Source organism: Myxine glutinosa, chromosome 3 (assembly GCF_964187855.1).
Source record: "Myxine glutinosa chromosome 3, kmMyxGlut1.1, whole genome shotgun sequence".
In the NCBI taxonomy this organism is placed as follows: domain Eukaryota; kingdom Metazoa; phylum Chordata; class Myxini; order Myxiniformes; family Myxinidae; genus Myxine; species Myxine glutinosa.
The window spans coordinates 167,022,901-167,049,186 of record NC_136263.1 but is presented as its reverse complement, the minus strand read 5'-3'; the positions used below and the strand labels follow the sequence as shown (position 1 = coordinate 167,049,186).

Sequence of the window (26,286 nt, the reverse complement as noted above, 5' to 3'; positions counted from 1 at the left end):
AAGTTGGTACTTCGCTTATTTTTCAAGATATGCCTGTTACAACGTTCAGACATACATGGCATCAGACATACATGGCGGCGGCCATCTTGGATTTTGACGTGGGTTGCACCCACACACCAAATTCGAATGCGGTCCTTCGCTTACGCACGCACGCACGCATGCCCGCACGCACACATGCATGCACGCACAGACGGACGGACGGACGGACACACGGACGGAGGGGAAAGCCATAGTCCCCCTTTCGCTCCGCTGCGCGACGGGGGACAAAAAACAAACCGGCACACAAAACATACAATAAAGGGAGCGGGAGGCAAGATGGGGAGAGAAAGGGAAGCACACAAGTACAACAGCAAATAGGGACATCGAAAGATCTGTGGGAGGGAGAGGGCTTGGGGGGAGGAGGCATGGGTAATTTTTTCTTTTCATTTCAAATTGATGCAAAAGTTTCGTTTTCAGTACCAATTTGAAGGTAAGGACCTATAGAACAATTTTGGTTCGAGTGTCAAGCACTCAGATCAAAAATGGGGCTTCTGAGGGACGTGGGGGGTTCCCGACGTATCGTTATTATACCAGTTGAGATGTCCAGGGGTATTGCCCCCTTTCTATTTTTCTTAACATTTGCTAAAAGGGCTAATCAGCTCATGATAAGAAAGAAACTCATGTGAATATTATTGGGCAATCTGTGGTGTCCTTGACAGACAAATGAGGTGACATTTTCGTGTATTTCAGAAGTCACACAGCACGTCAACATGTAAGTACCGGTAGTGAGTTTCATTCCACACCACCACGACCATTGAGTGAAGTGGATTTGTTTGCTTGGATGAGCAACCACGACGACAACAACCGAGCACTTTCCTCCTCTGCATCCGACGCCATCTTGATTCGACATCGACAACAAGGAATCCTTCTTCGGAAACAGCCGGAGAGACGACGGGAAGGATTTTTCATCAACTGGACTTCATTTGAAGACTTCATTGCATTTCAACTGTGATTGAGTTTTCTTTTGACTCTGAGTCTGTGGTGTTTTTATAGGCCAACACCAATTTCATATCCAGCACACGAAAAGGTAAATAACCACAAAACCAACAACGATGATGAGATTTAACATGGTATTCTGGCAATGATTGATATATGAAACGATGTGAGCTTTGCTTATAATATAAATGAAAGTTCGATAAAAATGTATAATTCGTTTTCTACTGGCTGAGAGTATAATTTTCATCTTTAAAAAAATAAATATTAATAAAATAAATACCGTAATCATGACAAACAGCCATAGGTTGACAAACATTGCGCAGGCCTTGATCGGCCTAATGTGCTCTTCCATTGAAGCTCTTTGGAAAGAAACTCACATTATCATCTGTTGTCCGGTTACGATGGCCATGACGGTGAAGTTCGTGTCAGATTTCTGCCTTAATTTCGAGACGTGGGTTCTCTAAATCAACTCAGGCTCTGTTTACTTTCTATTTATTGCTCATATATATTTTAATTGAGTAATTATCGTTATATTTCATCTGGAATTAGCACACATTCGAAGGCGACAACGAAAAGGGTGTGACGCAAAAGGAAAGGGAACGGGAGGCGATTTTAAAATGCCGCCCGGGTTAGATCGAGCGATTAAACTGGTAAACAAGATTTTACTTATTAAAAAATACCAAGCGCTTCTCGCTCTGCTCAAAGGCTTCCGGAACGGAGCAGTGTAAGTAAACTTATAGCTCGTGTTTCGGAGTTTTGATCGGTTAATTCCATGTAATTGTAATGGTAATGCATGAGCAAACAAGATAGTGGGATGAAAATCCCCGATATGCAGGACGGCGTGATCCCTGATGCAGCGCCTTTCCGTCCCCCACCTGCCCCCGAGCTCATTATTTAAAGAACCCAGTTTTGAATAGCACTTATCATGTGTACTTACCCATTGTATTGGTGCTAAATTCCTGGTAATTCATGGAAAAGCACACTTGATATCCACTAAGGTCTTTGTAGCTCCTCCAGGCTCCATCACATTTTTTTAATGTCGTGAACAAGCTTTGGCACAACACGGGTGTTGAACGGAACGTTGTGGTCAAATTTCATCGAAATAGTGTGTGTAGTTTCTGTGAAACAAGCAAATTCCTATTTTGGGGGTCAAACCTGGATCCACTTTGACCCTGGTAAAGCCCTTAGACCCGATTTTTTTTTAATGCCGTGAAAAAACTTTAGTCACAACATAACAAATATCATTTCTGCCAAGTTTGGTCGCAATCCCATCAGCGGTTTCGGAGAAGAAGTTGCAAGTGTTTACGGGCTGATGGACGGACGACCCCGCCATCGCATAAGCTCCCCGGAACTTCGTTCCAGGTGAGCTAAAGATGAAAACTTAAGAATAAGTGTGATGGTCTCGAAGCTTTTGTGAGCTAATACGACAAAACCATTGCGATGCAGTGGCACTGCTTTGTGGGGTCCCTGCAATGGGGCGGCACCCCTCCACTATGTGCCGGGAGACCTCATCGATGTGGCGGGTTCCATCAGTGATGTGGTGGCACCCCTCCGTGGTCTGGTGGGACCCCTCGATGGTGTGGTGGGACCCCTCCGTGGTGTGGCGGGACCCCTCCATGGTGTGGCGGGACCCCTCCGTGGTGTGGCGGGACCCCTCAGTGGTGTGGCGGGAGCCCTCCGTGGTGTGGCAGGAGCCCTCCGTGGTGTGGCGGGACCTCTCCGTGGTGTGGCGGGACCCCTCCGTGGTGTGGCGGGACCCCTCCGTGGTGTGGCGGGACCCCTCCGTGGTGTGGCGGGACCCCTCCGTGGTGTGGCGGGACCCCTCCGTGGTGTGGCGGGACCCCTCCGTGGTGTGGCGGGACCCATCCGTGGTGTGGCGGGACCCCTCCGTGGTGTGGCGGGACCCCTCCGTGGTGTGGCGGGACCCCTCCGTGGTGTGGCGGGACCCCTCCGTGGTGTGGCGGGACCCATCCGTGGTGTGGCGGGACCCATCCGTGGTGTGGCGGGACCCCTCCGTGGTGTGGCGGGGCCCCTCCGTGACGTGGCGGGACCCCTCCGTGACGTGGCGGGACCCCTTCGCAACGTGGCGGGACACCTCAGCGATGTGGCGGGACCCCTCAGTGACGTGGGAGGTCCCCTCCTTGACGGGACCCCACCGCGACGTGGCAGGACCCCTCAGCAACCTGGTGGGACCAAATGCGAACCATTGATGATCTTGGCTGTTCATATTTTGTCAATTGATGTCCGCAAGCTTGAAGTAAATGAAGTTAATGCAGTCCATGCACCATCGACTGTGTTCACACGCCATCATTCCCGACACAAGGTTGTGAAATTGGTGATTAGGAATTAGCAATCCTTTTCCTCTTCAGAATCTCTAAAACCTGACGATAAGCAGACCCCTGCACCAGTCATTGAATTGCCTAATCGGAGTGTTCTGTGCTGCAGATATGGTGCCAAGGTTCGCGCTCCCCACGCCTTAGTAACGACATTTCTGTTTCGAAGCAGCAGGTGAGAGGGAATTCTTCCAAAACCAAACTTGTGTTATGTAGAGATTGTTCCTTACATTATCAGGTTGAGACATTGCTTTAACCACATGTTACTCATGTAAAATAATAATTACATGACTTGTGACATGATTTGTCATACTTGAAGGTAATTGTGTAATTGTTTTTTTTTTTTTAGGGTTTTTTGGATACAAAGTCGAGGCTCGTGTAAGAGCTAACGCATAAAACACATAAAAACATAAACAGACACATAAAACATGTAATAAAGGGAGCGGGAGACAAGAGAGCGAGAGAGAGTGAAGCACAGCATCAGCAGAGAACAGGGACATCGGTAGATCTGTGGAAGGGAGAGGGCTGGGGCGGGGTACATGGTATAAACAATATGGACACTACTAGGACTTTCAGGAAAGAAAACGAGATTTGAAAAAGGTGGATTTGGGGTGTATTAATGGGGGTAGAAAAAAATCAAGGATTTGGATGGGGGAAGATAAGAGATGGTGATAACAGGTAAGATAACAGCTGTTTTAATGACCTGGAGGGAGGAGTGGGATTGAAGACCTGGAGGGAGGAGTGGGATTGAAGACCTGGAGGGAGGAGTGGGATTGAAGACCTGGAGGGAGGAGTGGGATTGAAAACCTGGAGGGAGGTGTGGGATTGAAGACCTGGAGGGGGGAGGAGTGGGATTGAAGAGAGTGTGGGAGTTTGTTCCAGAGGTGGGAGAAAAGATGAATGAAAGAGTGAAGGTGAGCAGAGAGTCTTGATTTTGGAAATTTCACCAGAAAAGGTTTGTTGGCAGATTTGTGCATCCTAAAGGAATATTTGGAGGACAGAGCTGGGAGAGCAAGGCTGAAAATGAGTCGGTAGAAGACAGAAAGACCGTCAACCTGCCTGCCGTGAGCGAGTGATAGGCCCGTAGAATAACCTTCATCGCGGGAGATTCCAATCATCCTGAAAGCCTTGATTTCTACAGCGTGAAGCCGAGCTAGGTGTGAGGCAGGAGCACCAGCCCAGAGGGGGAGAGCAGTGTGCCATCGAGCTGTGGATGAAAGCTTTGTATGTGGTGAGGAGCTCAGGTGTGCCAAGGAAGGACTTTTCATGACGGAGGATGCCCAGCTGGCGACTGACTTTGGAGGTCAGCCTGGAAATGTGGTTTTCCCAAGAAAGATCATGGCAGATAGTGAGACCCAAAACCTTGAGTGACAGGACTTCTTCGAGAGGATTTATTTGGGAGGGTTTTCCAGACGGTCTTTTCGGAGAGACATAGTGGGAGTGTGAGATTTGTCAGGATTGAAAGACATGTTCCACTTGTTTGACCAGTCTGTGATTTTGTCCAGGTCTGCAGAGAGTGAAGAGGCTGCAGACTGCCGATCTGAGGGATGAGGAATGGAGCGGCAGAGAGTGGAGTCATCAGCAGAGAGTTAGAGAGGATTTTCCAGAGAGTCGGAGAGATCATTGATGAAGACCAGAAAAAGCACAGGGCCCAGAACACTACCTTGGGGAACTCCAGCTTGATAGTTTGGAATGATGATTATTTCTGATCAATCTTCCCACAGGGATTATATAGAGATATTCCATTGTGGTTTTCAAGTTTAATGCCCACACCATCTGAGAGTCTCTCTCATTTCAACTCCTGAGCTCTGAGACATGGTGGGATCCTTCCACCCTCCATGACCCAGTTTTGCCTCTTCACTCACAATTCCTCCTTTCGTGTTGTGGTTTATCAGTGTGTTCTGCACTGTTTTGCCTTTGTGGCTGTTGGCCCCTTTTTCCCCTGTTAATCTCCTCCTTGAGCCTTAATACCTGTATTTATTACCCTCGCTTAGAGAAGAGGGTGTTGTATTTGAGTTTGTTTGTTTGTGTCTTGGCCAAAATTATTTATTTTTTTTGCAAGTATGTTGCTCACTCCGGTTTGTGTGTTTGTCTTTGTGTGTTTGTCTGTCCGCTCACTTATACTTGCCTACAGGTCACAATTTTAAACCGATCTTCACGAAACTTCACCAAATGGTAGAGTTCGTGGTCCGACAAAATCCTATATATTTTTGGGGTCAAAAGGTCAACATATGCCAAAGGTCAACCACTTTTTTTCGAATGTCTAAAATCCTCAATTTTCATCCGATTCACTTGAAATTTGAATAGGATATACACATCGTCCAACTGAATTCAACCACCAACTTGTTTTGATATCAGCTTAGGCCAAAAGGTCAACATAGGCCAAAGGTCATTCACTTTTTTCGAATTTCTAAAATCCTCAATTTTCATCCGATTGACTTGAAATTTGAATAGGATTTATATATCGGCTTACTGAATTCAACCACCAACTATTTTTGAGATCAGGATAGGCCAAAGTTCAACCACTTTTTTTTAAATCTCTAAAATCCTCAATTTTAATCTGATTGACTTGAAATTTGAATAGGATTTTCATTTCAACGAACTGAATTCAACCACAAACTATTTTTGAGATCAACATAGGCCAAAAGGTCAACATAGGCCAAAGGTCAACATAGGCCAAAGGTCAACAACAATTTCAAATTTCTTAAATCCTCAATTTTCATCCGATTCACTTGAAATTTGAATGGGATTTACATATCAGTGAACTGAATTCAACCACCAGCCATTTTTGAGATCAACATAGGCCAAAGGTCAACCACGTTTTTCAAATTTCTAAAAGCCTCAATTTTCATCCGATTGACTTGAAATTTGAATTGGATTTTCATGTCAGCTAACTGAATTCAACCACCAATTATTTCAGAGGTCAAACAGATGCTCTACTGACTGCCATTCTGCTTTGTTCTCTTTTTCCAAGTGTCGTTCTATGAGTGATTTTTCATCTGTCTGTCTCTGTTTGTCTGCACAGAATAAATATGATTTTCTCTGCAACCATTGTTCTGATTGACAGGAAATTTTTACCATAGGTGCACGTCCTCCTGTTTAATTTTTTTATGCTAATTATGATGTCATAATTCACGTGGTACGTGCACAATTTGGAAAAATCGAAAAATGTTGCACCGCTATATCTAATCGAAAAATGTTGCACCTCTATATCTCCGAAAGCACTGCATCGAAAAAATTGAGACATGTCGCATTGTAAAGAACTCTCCATGGGGAATCACATATGTTAATGATGATGTCGTAGGTTCCTCCTTTATGACGTCATAATTCAACAAGTACAAAACATCATCCGATCAAGATGACATTTCTTGAGCGTCATCTATGAATGAATTGGTGGAGAAAAAAAAGATGACGTCATCGGTCACGTTGTTCGGCCGCCATATTTGTTTTTGCACAAAAGCCTTAAAAAGCACTAAAAACACGTCCTGGCGAGGGTCTGCAATCTCTGATTGCTATTTATTGTTACCTTCGCCAGAGGAGAGGGTATTGCATTTGAGTCCGTTTGTTTGTGTTAGTCCGCACAGAATAAATATGATTTTCTCTGCAACCGTTGGCCCGATTGACAGGAAATTTTCACCATAGGTGCAACTCCACCTGCAGAATATTTTAATGATAATTATGATGTCATAATTCGACAAGTACAAAACTTCATCCTATCAAGATGAAATTTCTCGAACGCCATGTCGGCATAAACTGGTGAAGAAAAAAATAATAATGACGTCATCGGTCACGTGGTTCGGCCGCCATCTTGGACAAACCGAAAAACTTTGCCCCTCTATATCTCCGAAAGCGCTGAATAGAAAAAATTGAGACATGGCTCATTGTAAAGAACTCTCCATGGGGAATACAATATGTTAATGATGATGTCATAGGTGCCTCCATTATGACGTCATAATTCGACAAGTACAAAACTTCATCCGATCAAGATGAAATTTCTTGAGCGTCATGTGGGCATAAATTGGTGGAGGGAAAAAAATAAATGATGACGTCATCGATCACGTGGTTCGGCCGCCATATTTGTTTTAACACAAAAGCCTTAAAAACCACTGAAAATACATGCTGGCGAGGGTTTGCAATCTCTGATTGCTCTTTTTCTTGTTTCTTTTTGTTTTAAGGTCTTCACGATAGGTCTTCATCCAGGGTTAATTCTGGCCTATTATAGCTTCACTTTGGCTTCAAAAGAGGTTTTCCATGGCGGATCATCTGTACTTCACTTACTTGGATGGTTACTTTTCCTGGAGGTGTTTGGGTCAAATTCTCAGTCTGCGTCACCAAAGGAAATGTCATCATATTCTCAAATTTCGTTGCTCATTGCCAAAGGGTGTGTTTTTGATTTATCTAAGCTGTGAAATGGTAGAAGTGCTTTATCCTTGCTGTACACATTAACGAAAGCACAGGGAAATGCAATTCAGGTGACTGAGGGTACATAGCATGCAAGGCCTGCATTGGGCAACAGGAGGGGGGGAGGGTAGAATAGGGGTTTCGGATTGAATTAACACAGATGACACGTTCACACAAAATAACATCCATACATATAAGAATCAGAACATCCAACATCCCATCAGCACAGCATGCATATACGTACCCACAGGTCACATGCATCCAATCACAATTTACCTGTCTGTATTGCCAATGTCCATATACCCCTCTCTTCCCCCAAATGATTATGGGTACCTATCTTACAAGTAATAAAAAATATATTTAAAAAATTTGAAAGGTTGTAGGGATGGTATGCCAAAAAGTATGTAAACAAGGTAGCGCTTTTCCTCCAAAACCAAATCGGATGGTCACATGGTAGGGATGGTCACAATAAACTATTATGTGAAGCCATCCTTACATCTTTCATGGAATAATGCTTCTTCTCCCTCCATCTTGGCATCCATTTGCAATGATATTGTGTTGATTGTTTCCATGAACAAATTTAACCAGTGGAATATTAAACAGATAAACCACACACCCACAATCGCACACACGCCACACACACACACACACACACACACACACACACACACACACACACACACACACACACACACACACACACACATACACACTTCGGCTTGTGTTTGTGGTGATTGGGAACACAAATCGAGAGAGGTGCATAATGTAATTTGCCGGCACAACCAATTGATTACATGAATAACTACAACGACACTCGGTAGACCACATACCTCCCTCTGCCAGGCTGAACAGTTTACGTTTTGTATCCCACTGATAGGTCGTATCTGGATCTGGATCTTCACCAAAATCAAATCAATTCGTCCTTGTCACCCACACACCCAACCTTTCCACCATGTTTCGGCTCAATCCGTCTGTGACTTTTTCAGATATCTTGCTCACAAACAAAGAGGGGTGAAAGCATAATCCCCATCCACCTTAGGCGGCTTAGGTAAAAATGAGTATTGCACGTGCGACACAATTAATCGAAACAAACTTGTCCAGGTGCTGCATTTCTAAATGCTTTGCTTTGTTCTTTGCTGCCTCATTGGCCATTTGTTTTGAGGAGCCTCATTGGCTCAGTCCGCTTGGATGCTAGCGCTGTACTATAAACTGGCCCTTTATGCCCAATTGGGTTCCCCAACTGTGTTGCTGAGACTGCACATGCTGGCACTGTGATCTTTTTTGTGTAGGCAAATCCAGCTTTTCCATAATGGCTGATTTAATGTACCACCACAGCCAATACACAACCTTACTCACCAACAACATCTTGGATTTCATCATCTTTCCTCCTGGGTATGTTATCTACCATTTGATTGGTTTATCACATGTGCAGGAGGCTGTGTCAAGATGTTCATTACACTAGCATGATCCTGGTAGCTCCATTTCTCTGTGTCACTAAAACCATGGAGTTCTCTCTAACTTGCTCACACTTGCTCTCTACCCTGTGCCTCTTTTGTTATGATTTTAATTATCATGACGAACTGGGTATGGGTCTGATGACTTGCAAACACGTGTTCATTCTCTCTGCCTGATCTGGTACATGTGAAGCTTCACTAGTCTTCAGTTTGGCCATCAAGCTGGCCTAAGATCAGACCTCTCAATATTTTCTCCATCGTCTACATCTCTGCACACTTCGATAAAATCGCAAACTGGTCAAACAAGTGGAACGTGTCTTTCAATCCTGACAAATCTCACACTCTCACTTTGCCTCTCCGAAAAGACCGACTGGAAAACCCTCCCATCTACTTTCTGAATAATCCTCTCCAAGAAGTTCTGTCACTCAAGGTTTGGGTCTCACTATCTGCCATGATCTTTTCTGGAAAAAACATTTCCAAGCTGGCCTCCAAAGCCAGTCGCTGACTGGGAATCCTCCGTCGTGCAAAGTCCTTTCTCGGCACTTCTGACCTCGCCACATACAAGGCTTTCATCCACAGCTTGAAGGAGTACTGCTCTCCCCTCTGGGCTGGTGCTCCTGCCTCACACCTAGCTTGGCTTCACGCTGCATAATTCAAGTTCTTTAGAATAATTGGTATTTCCCGTGATGAAGCTATCTCTGAGGGCCTTTCAGTCACTCACCGCAGGCAGGTTGGTGGTCTTTCTGTCTTCTACCGACTCTTCTCCGGCCGAGCTCCCCCAGCTTTCTCTGTGCTCTGTCCCCCAAATATTCCTACAGGACGCACAAGGTCTGCCAGTAGTAACTAGTAACCCTCTTCTGGTGAAACTGCCAAAATCAAGACTCTCTGCTCACCTTCACTCTTTCATTCCTCTTTTTTCCCGCCGCTGGAACAAACTCCCTCACTCTCTTCAATCCTACTCCTCCCTCCAGGTCTTCAATCCCACTCCTCCCTCCAGGTCTTCAAAACAGCTGTTCACCACCATCTCTTATATTCCCCCATCCAAAACCTTGGTCTTTCTACCCCCGTTAATACACATCAAACCCACCTCCTTCAAATTCCCGGTTTTCTTTCCTGAAATCCCCCGTAGTGTCCATCTTGTTTATTCCGTGTGCACGGCCACAGCCCTCTCCCTTCCACATATCTCCTTATGTCCCTGTCCTCTACTGTTGTGTTTTCCTCTCTCTCCCCCTCTTGTTTCCCGTCCCCTTTATTTTATGTTATATTTGTTAGCTCTTATACAAGCCTCGACCAAGTATACAACAAAAAAACAATTCCTGGTAACAATGGTTATGGTAGTTGCTTGGTTGTGAGGACATTGCCGTGCCTTCCCAGAGATTGTGGGACGTGGTGTCCTTATATCACTTCCGTTGAAGGTGTCCTTATTAAGGATTGGATAAGGATCTTAATCCATTTAGGTCAACTTAGAATGGGCATTAAAATGCTACCTAGGAAAGATGTGTACCATCCAAAAATCTCTCCTAATTGAATAGATAAATACTGCTCAAGATTCTCTCAGGAATACGTTATTATTTCATCCTTTCACTCATTAAGCCTGGTGTTGGCTTAGCGGTTAAGGTGCTGACTTGGGATCCTAGGAGCCTGGGTTTGAATCCCAGTCGATCGCTGAATTAACGCCAGAGGGGTTGACTGAGCCTATCATCCTTCCGAGGTCGGCCAATTGAGTACCAGTTCACTGGTAATTCCCTGCGTGTCGCAAGAGGCGACTAACAGGGTTGGCGGCAGGAAGGGCATCCGGCCATAAAACATTGCTTCAAAAAGGGGACCATGGTGCCCAAAAAAGGCCAACCCCCACCCTGCGGGGAAAAATGGCCTCTAAAAGTGGTTCCTTTCACTCATTAAGGACGGAGTCATGTAGAATACAGTTTCATTTATGTGTGACGTTATCTTTGCTGAATGAGCTCAGATCTTTAATTCCACCACTTCCCATGCCATATCAATCCATACGTCTTCAACATTCCCAATTTCTAACTTTAGCTCGGGAAGGGTGGGTTTGGGGATTGGGAAATATATTGTGGTTTTGAACATATCTATCTGGTCAGCAATTAAGCAAGCTTCAGCTGGAGCCACTCTATGGAAAAATGTTTTACACTTCTTAGATATTCCACATCCAATTGAGGCTGGTTAGCCTTTCTGCTGAATGGGAACTCCAAGTTATTTCTGGCTTACATTGAGTCCAAGCATTTGAAAGGTATGGTGGGCAACTGGTGTTGGTAGGACACCTAGTGGCAGTGGATGCACAGAGTGCCAGGCACCACTGAGGTCAATAGGAGTTTTCAGAAGATGTGTGTTACCTCCATTGCTTAGTAAATGTGAAATAAGTGTGGAGTTCTGAAATGAGCAGCTTAGCCTTTTAGATGTCCTTCATTGTTTTGTTCTTTGTTCCTCGCTCAGTGTGCAAGAGAAACTGAAGACCATCGTGCGTGCAACGTACACACATTCGCGGAATCTGGCGTGCTTCGTGTTCATTTACAAGTCCCTCACAGGTGCGCAGCGCTGGCTCCAGGGTTGTGCACGTCAGCCGCAAGCCTTCCTAGCCGCTTGTGTCGGAGGTTGGCTTGTGTTCGGCAACAACAACAGCATAAACAGTCAGGTATTTTGACCTACTGTCCATTCTGCAATGTTTATGGCATACACGTCCATGATCATCTCCTATATAAGAGAGCCGTTCGTCTGTTTGTCTTTTTCGCCATTTTTCTCAGAGATGGGTGAACGGATCTTCGTCAAACTTTCAGAGGTTCATCAGTGACTGCTTGGGAGTGTTTTAGGCAAAAGAAATGTGAATTTTTTTTCGTTGTTTTGGTTTTTTAGCTCACCTGAAACGAAATTAAGGGGAGCTTATGCGATGGCGTGTCCTCCGTCAGTCTGTCCGTCCGTAAACACTTGAAACATTTTCTCCGAAACCACTGATGGGATTGCGACCAAATTTGGGACAAATGATATTTGTTGTGTTGTGACTAAACTTTGTTCACGGCAGTAAAAAAAATTGGGGTCTAAGGACTTTTACCGGGGCTCAAAGTGGATCCAGGTTGGACCCCCCAGAATAGATATTTGCTTTCCTCTCTGAAACTACACACATGATTTAAATGAAACTTCACCACAACTTTCATCACCTGTGATGGGCTAAAGTTTGTTCAAGGCATTAGAAAAATTGGGGTCTGAGAAGGTATACAGGATGGGAATGGGGGGGGGGGGGGGGGGGGAGTCGGGGTCTCCCCCCAAAATTGGTATTTTTTTGTTTGCTTGTTTAAAGTCTTATGATTATGTTATTATGATTCTACATGCTGTCTTGTCTTCTCGCAAATATTGAAATTGGTTCAAGATACCTTTAGTCAGTGTAGTATACTGTTTATTCTACCAGGTAAGCGCCAGGGGTATTGCCCCTATGTTTGCTTCCGTGATTGTGATGAACCTTGTCAACATGACATCTAAATCCTTTGAAACCTACACATTTCTGCCTCCCGCACCGTTTTGTGTGATTTGCTCAGATCAACATGTACTTACTGTCGCGTATACTTTTTGGTTTGGTACGTCTTGGCGCCGAACGAGGTTTGCTGCCACGGACAGCACAGGACCCCTTCCCTCTCTTTGCGGCACTCATCTGGGGCATCGTGCTTTGGCTCTTCGAATATCATCGGCATGTGTTGCAACCCTCGCTGCGGGGTTCCATGATTTACCTATATGATGACAGCAATGTCTGGCATGACGTCATGGACTGGTTGGTTTTTAACAAACCTCGTCAGATCTGTGAAGACAGCCAGTGATGAAAGCGCCAACCACTCACTCGTATGGCATCTCACCAAAAAGTCTTTGGTATTTTTATTTTTTTATTTTACTTTAAAGCCATACTACAAAGACTTTTGTCCACAACTCTATGACACTTCTTTAACTCAATAGGTTGTGCTGCAATATAAGCTATACATTGGCAATGTTTTGCGAATAATTACATTTATAATGATTCAAGGAATCTTGAGCCTACCTTGTTAAGCTGTACATTTTAACCTCCCTTGAATGAAATGATTACACTTTACAAAGTAAGTGTGTGAATCATCTGAGGAGCTCTGTGTGTTCTGTGTAGCGTGCTGTTTGTTGCACATAGCGTGTTGCATGCCACCGTGTTGTCATTGTGTGTGTGTGCGTGTGTGTGTTTGGAAAATGCATGATCTAACAAACCGAAAGGAATGTTTATGGGGATTGCCAGAAATATTATTGTGTGCATGTACGTGCGCTCACGTGTATGCCCAGGCATGAACCTCATTGCAATGTGATGGTAGAATTTTGACGCTTAGTCAAATGTAATATTTTAAAATACATTTTACTGATGGGCGTTGTATGCCGGTGTACTGACCAAATTCCAAATCCCTGCCTTAAACTGTGATATGCGATTTGAAGGGATGTGGGGTGGAGTGGGGAGAAGGTGGGGGGCAGTGTGGGTGAGGCGGGGTGGGGAAACCAGAGTCATATACAGGTGCTGTTGCTGGGTATTCCTGATGAAATTCCAATTATTATGCCTCTGCTCCCGAAAGTGGCCAGAGGCATTATGTTTCCGGGTTGTCCGTCCATTTGAACAGGCTAAACCTCGTTTTTATCAGCAACCACATGCCCAATTGAGACTAAACGTTCAGGGTCATAGGTCACGTGGTATGGCAGCCATCTTGGATAAAACGTAAATAATTAAAAATATATTTATCGGAAACCGCTGAATCGAAAAATTGAAACTCAGCACATTGCCAAGTACTCCCAATGGGGAACAAAAGTATGATAATAATGACATCATAGGTGAAGTAGTATAGCGGCCATAAATGTTTTAATCGAATTCCTTATCCTAAAAATTTGAAATTGCATGCACATGATCGATGAGCTATTTTATTGAAATATTAAATTTATGACATCATAGGTCACATGGTTTGGCAGCCTGTATAGGATTTAAAATAAAACCTTAAAAAAACATCTTCCAAACCACCGAAGTGATCGACTTGAAGCTTTCCGTGTGTCATCGACTAGGCATGGCGATTAAAAGTTGATCACGAAAACGTCAATGGTCACATGGTGTGGCAGCCATATTGGATTGAAGGAAAATATTAAATAATTATCTATATAATAATAGCGTAAGGACTCGACTTTGTTATCCCTTTTACGTCGCACCCAGTGACCCGATGCCCACGGCACTAATGGATTTACGATCTACGAACCGCGCTCTTTGTTTATCACGTACAGCCATACTCGAAAAATCTGAATTAGCCGACGTTGGGGCCCAAAAGCATCCGATTAACTGCCGATACGACGCCATCTTACGACGCCATCGTATTGGCGTCTGCTGGGCGAAGGCGAAGCAAGCCGTCTGCTGATTGGACAATCCAGAGCATGCATTTGTGCCGGTGTCGGCGATCGTTGTTCATATATCCACTCTTCATTCTCATCTTTCTTCCTAACTCTTACTCGGACAAGCAAATCCCCTATGCCATCCATAATGGTATACTCTATCCATACACCACATCCTCCCTTCCGTGGATGTTCCACGGGTTTCGGCTAGTATATCAGAAACCTCTTACCCTATCGATGCGAAACTTTACAAATGTCATCTAACACCATTGCTGCATATAGTTTGAAAATGATGACGTTGTAGGTCACGTGATTTGGCAGCCATCTTGGATAGAAAAACGAACCTTATCCGATCAACACAAAACTTCACAAACGTGATCCCCTACCCATATATATGCAGAGTGTACATTTTTGATGTCATATGCCACGTGATTTGGCAGCCTTATTAGCTTGAAAGCCGATATTTAAAAAAAAATCCTTCTCTGAAACTGCTTCACTGATCGATGTGAAACCTGTCATGGCTGGTAGAAATATGAATCTTGAGAACAGCTGAAGGGATTTAAATCGAACTTTATTATTTTTAGGACAGTGAACGAGGGCGAGTGAACGAGGAGATCGGTTTCTGAGGTTTGGGACATGGAATGTAGGGACAATGACAGGGAGATCAGGAGAAGTGGTGGAAGTATTCGTCAGAAGAAGAGTGGACATATGTTGTGTGCAAGAGACGAGATGGAAGGGAAGTGGTGTGAGAATGGTGAATGGTAGGCAGGGACAGAAATACAAGTTTATGTGGCAAGGGTGCCTGGAGGGCGTGAATGGTGTTGGTTTTCTGAGGAGTTTGTAGACAGTGTGGTGAGTGTGACTAGAGTGAGTGATAGGTTGATGATGGTGAAAATGATGATTGGAAAGCTCTTGGTGAACGTCATCTCGGGATATGCTCTGCAGGTTGGTCGAAGCGATGAAGAGAAGGACAAGTTCTGGTGTGCGATAGAGAAGCTGATGGAAAACGTGAAAGATGAGGAAGTTGTTGTGGTAGGAGGAGACTTAAATGGACATGTGGGAAGGAGTATGGATGGTTTTGACGGAGTTCATGGGGGTTACGGATATGGTGTGAGAAATGGAGAAGGTGAAAGGATTTTGGAGTTTGCTGATGGAGCTGATTTGTTGATTTGAAATACTCAGTTCCAAAAAGAGGATAATAAGCTTGTTACATACACGTCAGGTGGGTCGACGACAACCGTTGACTACCTGATGGTGCGTAGGCGAGATAGGGGGCACCTCCAGGACACAAAGGTGATCCTGCGGGAGGAGGCTGTTTCACAGCACCACTTGGTTGTCTGCGACATAAGGGTGAAAGGTGCGAGGAGAGCTCGGCGGCTGAAGTACCAACCGAGAATGAAGGTGTGGAGGTTGAAAGAGGTGACAGTATGGGAGGCATTAAAAGAGAGGCTGAGTAGGGTCGAGGATGATGTGGTTGAGCTTGAAAGTGTTTGGATGTCAATGAAAGCTAGTCTGTTGGGTGCCGTTGGTGAGGTATGTGGATGGACAAAAGGACCACCGAGGCACTCGGAAACATGGTGGTGGGATGATGAATTTGGAAAGAGGATTGACGAGAAGAGGAAGAAGTTCAAGGAGTGGCAGAACGCGAAGGGTACGGGAGCAGAAACAGCAGAGCATGAAAGTTATAAGGCAGCCAGGAAGGCTGCAAAGAAAGAGGTAGCAAAGGCGCAGGAGGCATGTAGGAAAATGTTCGGAGAACGCTTGGATTCGGAAGAGGGTCAGAGAGCAGTATTCAGGATTGCAAAGCAGATAGCGAAAGAGAGGGGTGATGTGATGGGGGTGAGTTGCTTGAAGGATGAAGTGGGACAAATCGTTGTCGACCCAGATGGAATTAAAGGAAGATGGAAAAGATATATGGAAATGCTGTTGAATACAGAGAATGAATGGGATGGCAACATAGAGAGTAACCCAGTTTTATGACCGGCAGAGAAGATAACTGAGAAGGAAGTTGAGGAAGCGATAAAAGCAATGAAGGGTAGAAAAGTGGGAGGGCCGACGGGAGTTGTGGGAGATATGTTGAAGGCAGCAGGAAGTTGGGGTGTGAAGAGAATGACAGAGATCTGTAATCTGGTGGTGAAAGGAGGCCGCATTCCAGTGGATTGGGAACTGAGTACCCTCGTCCCTCTATACAAGGGGAAAGGTGACCCTCTGGAGTGTGGCTCGTACCGAGCGATAAAGTTATTGGAGCATGGAATGAAGGTATTGGAAAGGGTGTTGTAGAGGAGGATAAGGAAGAAAGTGAAGATCGACGAAATGCAGTTTGGATTTATGCCAGGAAGAGGAACGACAGGCGTGCTTTTCATTGTGACGCAGTTGCAGGAGAAGTACATGGAGAAGAGGAAGAAGTTGTTTCTTGGGTTTGTTGATCTGGAGAAAGCATTCGATAGGGTTCCACGCAAAGTATTGACATGGGCATTGAGGAAGTTAGGAGTGGAGGAATGGTTGATCAGAGTCGTGATGGCAATGTACAAAAGAGCGTGCACAGCTGTAAGGACGAAGGACGGGAACAGTGGTGAGTTTGAAGTGAAGGTGGGAGTGCATCAGGGGTCGGTACTAAGTCCACTACTATTTGTAGCTGTGATGCAGGTGCTGGCTCAGAACGTAAAGGAGGGTTTACCGTGGGAGTTGTTGTATGCAGATGATCTGGTGTTGATTGCGGAAAGTATGGATGGACTGAAGGAAAAGATGAACAAGTGGAAGGAATGTATGGAGACAAAAGGTCTGAAGGTGAATATCGGAAAGACGAAGGTGATGGCAAGTGGTAAAGCATGTGGTGAGGTGGAAAGAACTGGGAAGTGGCCCTGTGCTGTGTGTAGGAAGGGTGTCAGAGTGAACTCCATTCAATGTACAATGTGCGTTGAGTGGGTTCATCAAAAATGTAGTGGTCTGAGAGGGTCATTAACCAGTGTGGCAGCTACATTCAAATGTAAGGTGTGCACAGAGGGAGCTGCAGATGGAGGAAATGTTGAGTTGGATCTTGGAGACGGCGTGAAGCTGGAAGGTGTGAAAACATTTTGCTACCTCGGAGACATGCTGAATGGAGAAGGTGGATCAGACTCGGCAACGGTTGCTAGAGTGAGATGTGCATGGAAGAAGTTTCGGGAACTAAGTGGCGTGCTGATGATGAGGGGAGTGTCGTTGAAGCTGAAGGGAAAGGTGTATGCTGCATGTGTGAGAAGTGTTATGATTTATGGGAGCGAGACATGGGTAATGAACGTAGAGCAGCAACGAAGGTTGGAAAGGGTGGAAATGCGAATGGTTCGACGGATGTGCGGAGTATCGTTGAGAGAGAGGAAGACAAATGATGAATTGCGAAAGATGATGGGAATAGATCCTGTGATTGATGCTGTGAAGAGGAACAGGTTGAGATGGTTTGGTCATGTGTTGAGGAAGGATGAAAGTGACTGGTTGAGAAGAGTGATGGAAATGAATTTCGAAGGAAGTAGAGGACGGGGAAGACCGAGAAAGACTTGGCTAAAGGTGGTGGAAGAAAAAATGCGGGCAAGGGGGTTAACAAGGAGAGATGCAGAAAATAGGGCAAAATGGAGAAGATTGTCATGGGGACCGCAAGGCTAACCCCCGCTATAGCAGGGAAAATGGCCTTTAAAATGCATGTTGTTGTTGTTGTTGAACGAGGCCATCTACCCATTGTCACGGGCGGGAACTACGCGGAGGCATGTTGGCGACGCAGTCGAATTGCTCTTGTTACGTCCTTGATAGGAATTGAAACAGTGGCCATGTTGAACATGCATGAAAAACAACTTTAACCTTTACTTCATATCATGGACCACTTTTATTATGCCCATGCTTTTGCAAAAGCCAATATTGCAATTGGCTCCTGTCTGTCAGTCCGTCCGTCCGTCCGTGTGTGCGTGCGTGCGTAAGCGAAGGACCGAATTCTAATTTGGTGTGTGGGTGCAACTAGGCATATGGAAGAACCCTATTGAAAATTAGGTCGCCACGTCAAAATCCAAGATGGCCACCGCCATGTATGTCTGAACCTTGTGAGCGGAATATCTTGAAAAATAAATGAACTACTAACTTCTAATCTATTGTGTGGGTGTATCTAGGCATGAGGAAGAAAGCTATTGAAAATTGGGTCGCCACATCAAAATCCAAGATGGCCGCCACCATATATATGTCTGAACCTTGTGAGCGAAATATGTTGAAAAATAAACGAACTACTAACGTCTAATCTGGTGTGTGGGTGTATCGACGTATAAGGAAGAACGCTATTGAAATTTGGGTCGCCACGTCAAAATCCAAGATGGCCGTCGCCATGTATGTCTGAACATTGTGAGCGGAATATCTTGAAAAATAAGCGAAGTACCAACTTCTAATCTGGTGTTTGGGTGTATCTAGGCATAAGGAAGAAAGCTATTGAAAATTGGGTTGCCACGTCAAAATCCAAGATGGCCGCCTTGCGTCTTCCACTTTGTCAACTCGCATCACTTCACCGACGGGGGACCTAGGCGTAACGCTTGTATCTCTGAAACCACTCCATGGAAAAAAATGAGACCTGGCTCATTGTCAACGATGCCCCATGGGGAATAAGATATGTTAATGATGATGTCATCGGTGCCTTTGTTATGACGTCATAATTTGACAAATACAACACTTATCCATCCGATCATTATTAATTTTTTTCCAGCAACTGTTGGTCTGATGGACACAATTTTCACCATCGGAGCACCTCCTCCTTTAGAATATTTTAATGATAATCATGACATCATAGGTCATGCGGTACAGGCGCCATCTTGGAAAAAACGAAAAATGTTGCACCTCTATATCTCCAAAACCACTGCATGGGAAAAATTGAAACATGGCTCATTGTAAAGAACTCCATATGGGGAATAGGTGTTGTTAATGATGACGTCATTGGTGCCATAATTATGACATCATAATTAGACAGCGACTACGCTTAGTCTGATCAGTTTGAAATGTATGGAGCGTGATCTATGCACCAATTATATTAGAGAATAGAAATTTATGATGTCATCGCTCACATGGTCTGGCAGCCATATTGGATGAAAGAAAAAAAAATGTTCAAAAACAAGAGTTGGCTCACACCAAGTTGACTGCGCAGGATACGTATTCTATGAATACCATCTAGTTTGTTTTGTAGTGTTTTTCCTGAGCTGGTGCTCTTTGCAAAATGCATGTTCGGACATGTTTGTAGGGATTGTCAGAAAAAACTTTTTTTTTTCCCCCATCTGACCACTAGCTGGCAATGCTGACTATTCTCCAGGTTAAAATCCCATATCCTGTGATGATTTACTTGCTGCTCAGAAGTCCACATATGTCACGTCAAGTATCACATCTGAACCATAACAGTAATGCCTCTATCGCTCTTGCCCTGATTATTTTGTGCACGGTTTTTTTGAGACTGTAGATTGGGAAGGGATGCTTCGTGCAATCATTTGAGCTGTTTCACGAGCCTCGATTCTGTATACAAAAAAAAAAATAATAATTGTGCTACATTTCATTATAGGAGAAGAGTATGGAGCTACAATTGTTTTAATGCACGCAAATGTCAATTCAATAATTGTGAAGATGAATGTTTACAACAGCATTAAAGTGAAACCAAAAGAGCCATCTCTTTAATACATGTATATATGATGGCATTTCTGATGCACACATCTGTCTTTTCCCTTCCATGAGCCTCAGAAAAGAAGGATTCCCACCGTTGAACAGTTCTCAAGTGCAGACGCCTCTTTGGAAGAAGTGCAAGCAATTGCTGCCCCGCACTTCATGTGCATTTGTCTTCTGCTTCACCGTAATCGTAATTGTTTTCAATCCGATATAACCTCTGTATCGAGTGCGCAGCAGGAGACGAGGCTTTGCAATCACTTCTGTGTGTGTGTGTGTGTGTGTGTGTGTGTGTGTGTGTGTGTGTGTGTGTGTGTGTGTGTGTGTGTGTGTGTGTGTGTGTGTGTGTGTGTGCGCGCGCGTGCGCGCGTGCATCTGTCTGTGTGTCTGTCCGGGTCATAACTATTTTACCATTTGAGCTTTTGTCATCAAATTTTCAATAAATATTTGTTATGAGAATATAGAGAAGACAAATATATAATTTTGTTTAATAGAGCAAAGGTCAGCATCACCTAAGATAGTCAATTTTTATCCAATTGACCTGAAATTTAAATTTACCATTTGAGCTTTTTCATCAAATTTTCAACAAAGCTTCATCTTACTATAATTCACCAAATGTCAATCCGTCCGTTCGAAGTTACCGCAAAAACGGCTCAACCGATCGCAACGATATTTTGGGTGGGTATTCCTGGGACCCCTGGGAGTGAAATAGGCTATATTAATTTTCCAGTTTTTCCAAACACGATGGAATAATATTTACTGATATAAACAGTGATGTGGCTTTTGTTGAAATTCTACAAATACTGTTTATTCTACGTACCAGGAGAGAGTAGATCGACTCCTGACGAACTCTTCCTATATAAACTTGCGGCTCCGAAGTAACATGGCAGCGTGTGCAAAGCGACTGAGAAACAGGTGTAGCGGCCGCTTCCGTGTTACAGATTCGGCGCGCACTCTTCACACATAAACGTGCGACAGAGAAAGACGTGTAGCGGCCGCTTCTGTTTTGCAGATTTCAATCTTTTTCAAAATGGGTGCCATGTACTGTTTAGATTTTGATGATTTGCATGTGATGTGATTCAAAGGATGTTTATATGAATCGTTAAAAAAAACGCCTTCAATTTCTGATATTTTGCCTTTTCATTTGGGCCTCCCAATTGAAGCCCCGCCCGTAGGGCGGGTACCGTTGCTCCGCTCTGCTGGTACCAACCTCCTGACCCCCCCCCCCCCCCCCCCCATTTGGACCAAATTTAGATCCTGGGGGGACAGGGCCTTCTCCATCGCTGCTCCCACCCTCTGGAACTCGCTACCTCACACCATCAGAGACTCCTCCTCACTCACCACATTCAAAACATCACTCAAGACCCACCTGTTCAACACTGCATTCAACATTTAACCCACAGCATCTAACCCCTGACTATCTCCTCTCCTTCTCCCTCCTTTGTGCTTTGAATATTTCCCTATTGATTCTTCTTTTTTTGCAATTGTTTTTATGTTTTGCTATGCATTATGTTTTGCACTCTGTCAAAGCGTCTTTGGGCTTCCTGAAAAGCGCTATATAAAATAAATGCATTATTATTATTATTATTATGACAATAGGGAAAAGGCAAAATAATAATTTGGTCAAAGGTCGGTGTCACATAAAATCGTCAATTTTCATCCGATTGACCTTAAATTTTAATAATTTCCATATTGGGTCACTGAATCGGTTCACCAATCAAAAGCTAGAAGCTAATTGTTTTTTGTTTTTTTTATATCAAAAGGTCAATATTGCATAAAATCATAAATTTTCATTCGATTAACATGAAATTTGACCACAATTTGCATATTGCACCATTGAATTGGTGAATCAAATATCAGAAGGATCGATCGTCAACGGTTTCCATGCCAACATGCTTGTTTGGTTTTTTTTAAAGCTATTTTCGTCAGGTTTAGCATACAGAAGAAGAAGTCCGAATACAAAGCGGATGTGTGCGGAGTTTGCATTTTCAGATGCTTTCTCGTCTAGGATTGTTTTTAATTCAGCAATTTAACAAAGTAGTAGAACTTCACAGACTATATAAAACGATTTATTCATACTTATCTTGATCGATAATTATTTTACCATAGGGAAAGGATATGAAAAGGTGCCACAGCCACACTTTCACTATGGTTAACATACTCTTATCAACCTTTAGTTGATAAAATCCATTGCTTATTCACGTCTTAACCATAGCCATTTATATTTTATGGTCGCTGATGGGAAAGCCAAGAAGTTCCAATCGACTGCATCTCTATAATGCGCAACGGGTGCTGGCCTGAGCATAATTAATTTAATTATCTAAGTCTGAGATACTGTCTGTCTGTTCATCCTTATGTCTGCTTGTTCCCGACTTTCTCACTGCCACTGGGAAACCCCTTGATCCTTTGTTGTTGTGTTTTTACGTTTATTTAAGTAAGTACATGAGAATGGACAAACCCATTGTCATTCAGAATGACCTCCTGTAACAAGGTAACAAGGGAGGGAAATAAGATTCGGCCACAGTGAGTGGACTGATATCACATCAGGTCAGGTCACTCTTTTGGGACTGCCACTGGTAACATGTAACCCAATGCCACCTGCCGCGTGGTCATGTTGTCGGTGACTAAACTGATATCCCTCACTGGCTTTGCTGACAATCTGCCAGGACTAAAAACAACACCCGGCCAATGGCCACCTGGTATGAAGATGGTATCTCCTGAAAAACACCCAATGGGGGCAGGAAAATTTATTTTTCCATCTGGCCTAGTTACTCCCTTCACAGGACCACTTCACAGTGGTCCTGTGAAGAGGTTTCCTTGTTTCAGGGCTAGGTGAAGGTTTTGCCACTTTTCCTCTTTTTTTTTTTAGTAGCCCTTCACCTATAGTGACTCTCAGCCTTGTTTCGGGTGAATTTAAAACAAAAACATTCAGACCAGACCATGTGGGACAGGCAGATTATCCCATCCGCAAGGTCGTTAATAAGCCAGCTGGGCTTTTTACCCACAATCCAATAGTGGGATGGCATTTCTGAAACTAAGTAACTTGACTCCCTGAAGCATACAATGTAAATCCATAATGCTTCTACCTTCAACTGGATTTAAACCCACAACCAGTGTGATGCTAGATTTGAACCCACTGTCTGTACCCACATTTGAATTTAGATTTCAACCCACGCAATCTTCAATTATACTGGGAATAAAAAACAAAAGCATGTAAAGTTAAAGCTTGGGAGAAATAGATTTCTTCCCTTCATGGATGCTTGTACTGTATCTTTATGGAACGAGATACATTTGTGAAATTTCACCAAAGTTAACAATGTAATACACAAGATCCATTAATTTTGAATGAGTACATGATCGTATTTGATGTTTCAGGTTGACCCAAGAAGTGTTTCATAACATTTACACTAGAGGGCAGAAGTGCATGTTATAATCGTGCATATCAGGATCCACCATTGGGGGTTTGTGAGGCAAGGTTCTCTCTGATCCACTATTGGAGCTTGTGAAGTGTTCGATGAGCAGGATCCAACATCGTGGCTTGGGCATTAATTCTCCAACTATTTGTAAAAAAAAAATATATATATATATATATGTTTATATATATATATGTTTATATATATATATAAACATATATATATGTTTGTTAATGATACATACCTAACTGATTCGAGGACTGGAAACAACAAGTGCCATCTGCTAAATGGACACATCGTCTTCTGCCCCACCAAGATCACGACCAAGAGGCATCGGTTGTTTTTAGCGTTTAAGAGTTTTATGAAGATGATTCATTAAGTTATCCGACCTGGACTAACGATGCTGATATCATCACGGCGACATCATGACTGCAGCCCCATAAGGGTCTCTCGCATTGCAAAGATGCCAAGGTCAAATACTGTCACCAAACCCAGCAACTACAGACCAATCAGCCTTCTCCCAATTATCAGCAAAGTCATGGAATCCATCATTGCTTCAGATATGAAATCTTTCCTCTTCTCCAATGGCTTGATCTCTGATCATCAATTTGGTTTCAGTCCTGGTCACTCTACTCTGGACATGCTGCTTCTGCTTTCTCAACAATGGATGGAGGTCCTCAATGCCAAACAGGAAATTAGAGCTGTCTCTCTTGACATATCACGTGCCTTCGATACGGTCTGGCACCCTGCTCTGCTCACCAAACTCTCCTCTTTTGGTATCCATGGAAATCTCCACACATGGCTGGCGGACTTCCTCTCTAGTCGTAGTCAACGTGTGTCCCTGAATGGGTTTCTCTCATCTCCTCTTCCTGTTCAGGCTGGAGTTCCCCAAGGCAGTGTTCTGGGCCCTGTGCTTTTTCTGGTCTTCATCAATGATCTCTCTGACTCTCTTGAAAATCCTCTCTATCTCTTTGCTGATGACTCTACTCTCTGTCGCTTCATTCTTCATCCCTCAGATCGGCAGTCTGCAGCCTCCTCACTCTCTGCAGGCCTGGACAAAATCACAGACTGGGCAAACAAGTGGAACATGTCTTTCACTCCTGACAAATCTCACACTCTTACGATGTCTCTCCGAAAAGACCGACTGGACAACCCTCCCATCCACTTTCTGAATAATCCTCTCCAATAAGTTCTGTCACTCATGCTTTTGGGTCTCACTATCTGCCATGATCTTTCCTGGGAAAACCACATTTCAAATCTGGCCTCTAAAGCCAGTCGCCGACTGGGCATCCTCCGTCGTGCGAAGTCCTTCCTTGGTACACCTGAGCTCCTCACCACATACAAGGCTTTCATCCGCAGCTCAATGGAATACTGCTCTCCCCTCTGGGCTGGTGCTCCTGCCTCACACCTAGCTCGTCTTCACGCTGTTGAAACAAAGCGTTCAGAATCATTGGAATATCCCGCGATGAAGCTAACTCCAAGGGCCTCTCACTCACTCACCGCAGGCAGGTTGGTGGTCTTTCCGTCTTCTACCGACTCCTCTCTGGCCTTGCCCCCCCCCCCCCCCAGCTCTCTCGGGGCTCTGTCCCGCAAATATTCCTACAGGTCGCACAAGATCTGCCTGCAACCCTCTTACGGTTAAACTGCCAAAATCAAGACTCTCTGCTCACGTTCACTCCTTCATTGCTCTTTTCTCCCGCATCTGGAACAAACTCCCTCACTCTCTTCAATCCTACTCCACCCTCCAGGTCTTTAAAACAGCTGTTCACCACCATCTCTTATCTTCCCCCATCCAAAACCTTGATCTTTTCTACCCCCGCTAATTTCACCCCAATTCCACTTTTTTGAAATACCAACTTCTGTCCTGGAAGTCCTTGGTGTCCTTGTGTTTTATACTTCTCCCCCCCCCCCCCTTCCCACGCCTCCTCCCCCCAAGCCCTCTCCCTCCCACACATCTCCCTGCTCTCAAATGTTGTGTTTGTGTGCTTCCCCTTATCTCCCCATCTTGTCTTCCGCTCGCTCTTTTTATATATTTTGTTTGTCTGGTTGATTTGTTTGTGAAGTAAATGTTAGCTCTTTCACGAGCCTCGATTCAGTATACAAAAAATACAAAAAACAACATGAAAACCGAAGCTACCGACTAGTTTCACCCTGATTGGAGCTCGTCGGGGCAACACATCACTGTTCCTTCCACTTACTGACTTTGAAGCCTTTCGTTTTTACATACAGGTTAATGATTATGACAACTACAGCCCTTCTGGTTATATAACAGACACAACCTGTTATACACTACATGGCCAAAAGTATGTGGACGCCTGAACATCACACCCGTATGTGCTCGTCGAACATCTCATTCCAAAATCATGGGCATTGGCATCATGGGCACATGGGAGTTGGTCTCCCCTTTGCTGCTATAATAGCCTCCACCCTTCTGGGAAGGCTTTCCACTACATGTTGAAACATTGCTGCGGGGATTTACTTAAATTCAGCCACAAGAGCATTAGTGAGGTCGGGCACTGATGTTGGGTGATTAGGCCTGGCTCGCAGTCGGCGTTCCAATTCATCCCAAAGGTAGTTGATGGGGTTGAGGTCAGGGCTTTGGGCAGGCCAGTCAAGTTCATCCACACCGATCTCGACAAACCATTTCTGTATGGACTTTGCTTGGTGCACGGGGGCATT

At 44.3% G+C, this 26,286-nt stretch overlaps 1 protein-coding gene across 1 annotated transcript; it reads left to right on the top strand.

Moving 5' to 3' along the window:
* Nucleotides 1-1,531: 1,531 nt before the first annotated feature.
* On the top strand, nucleotides 1,532-16,443 carry PXMP4 (peroxisomal membrane protein 4). The gene is made up of 4 exons (XM_078774725.1): nucleotides 1,532-1,699; nucleotides 3,421-3,483; nucleotides 11,618-11,816; nucleotides 12,712-16,443. The coding sequence occupies exons 1-4, from the start codon at nucleotides 1,593-1,595 to the stop codon at nucleotides 12,985-12,987; spliced, it is 645 nt and encodes a 214-aa protein (XP_078630851.1). The 5' UTR covers nucleotides 1,532-1,592; the 3' UTR covers nucleotides 12,988-16,443.
* The last annotated feature ends 9,843 nt before the right edge of the window (nucleotides 16,444-26,286 follow it).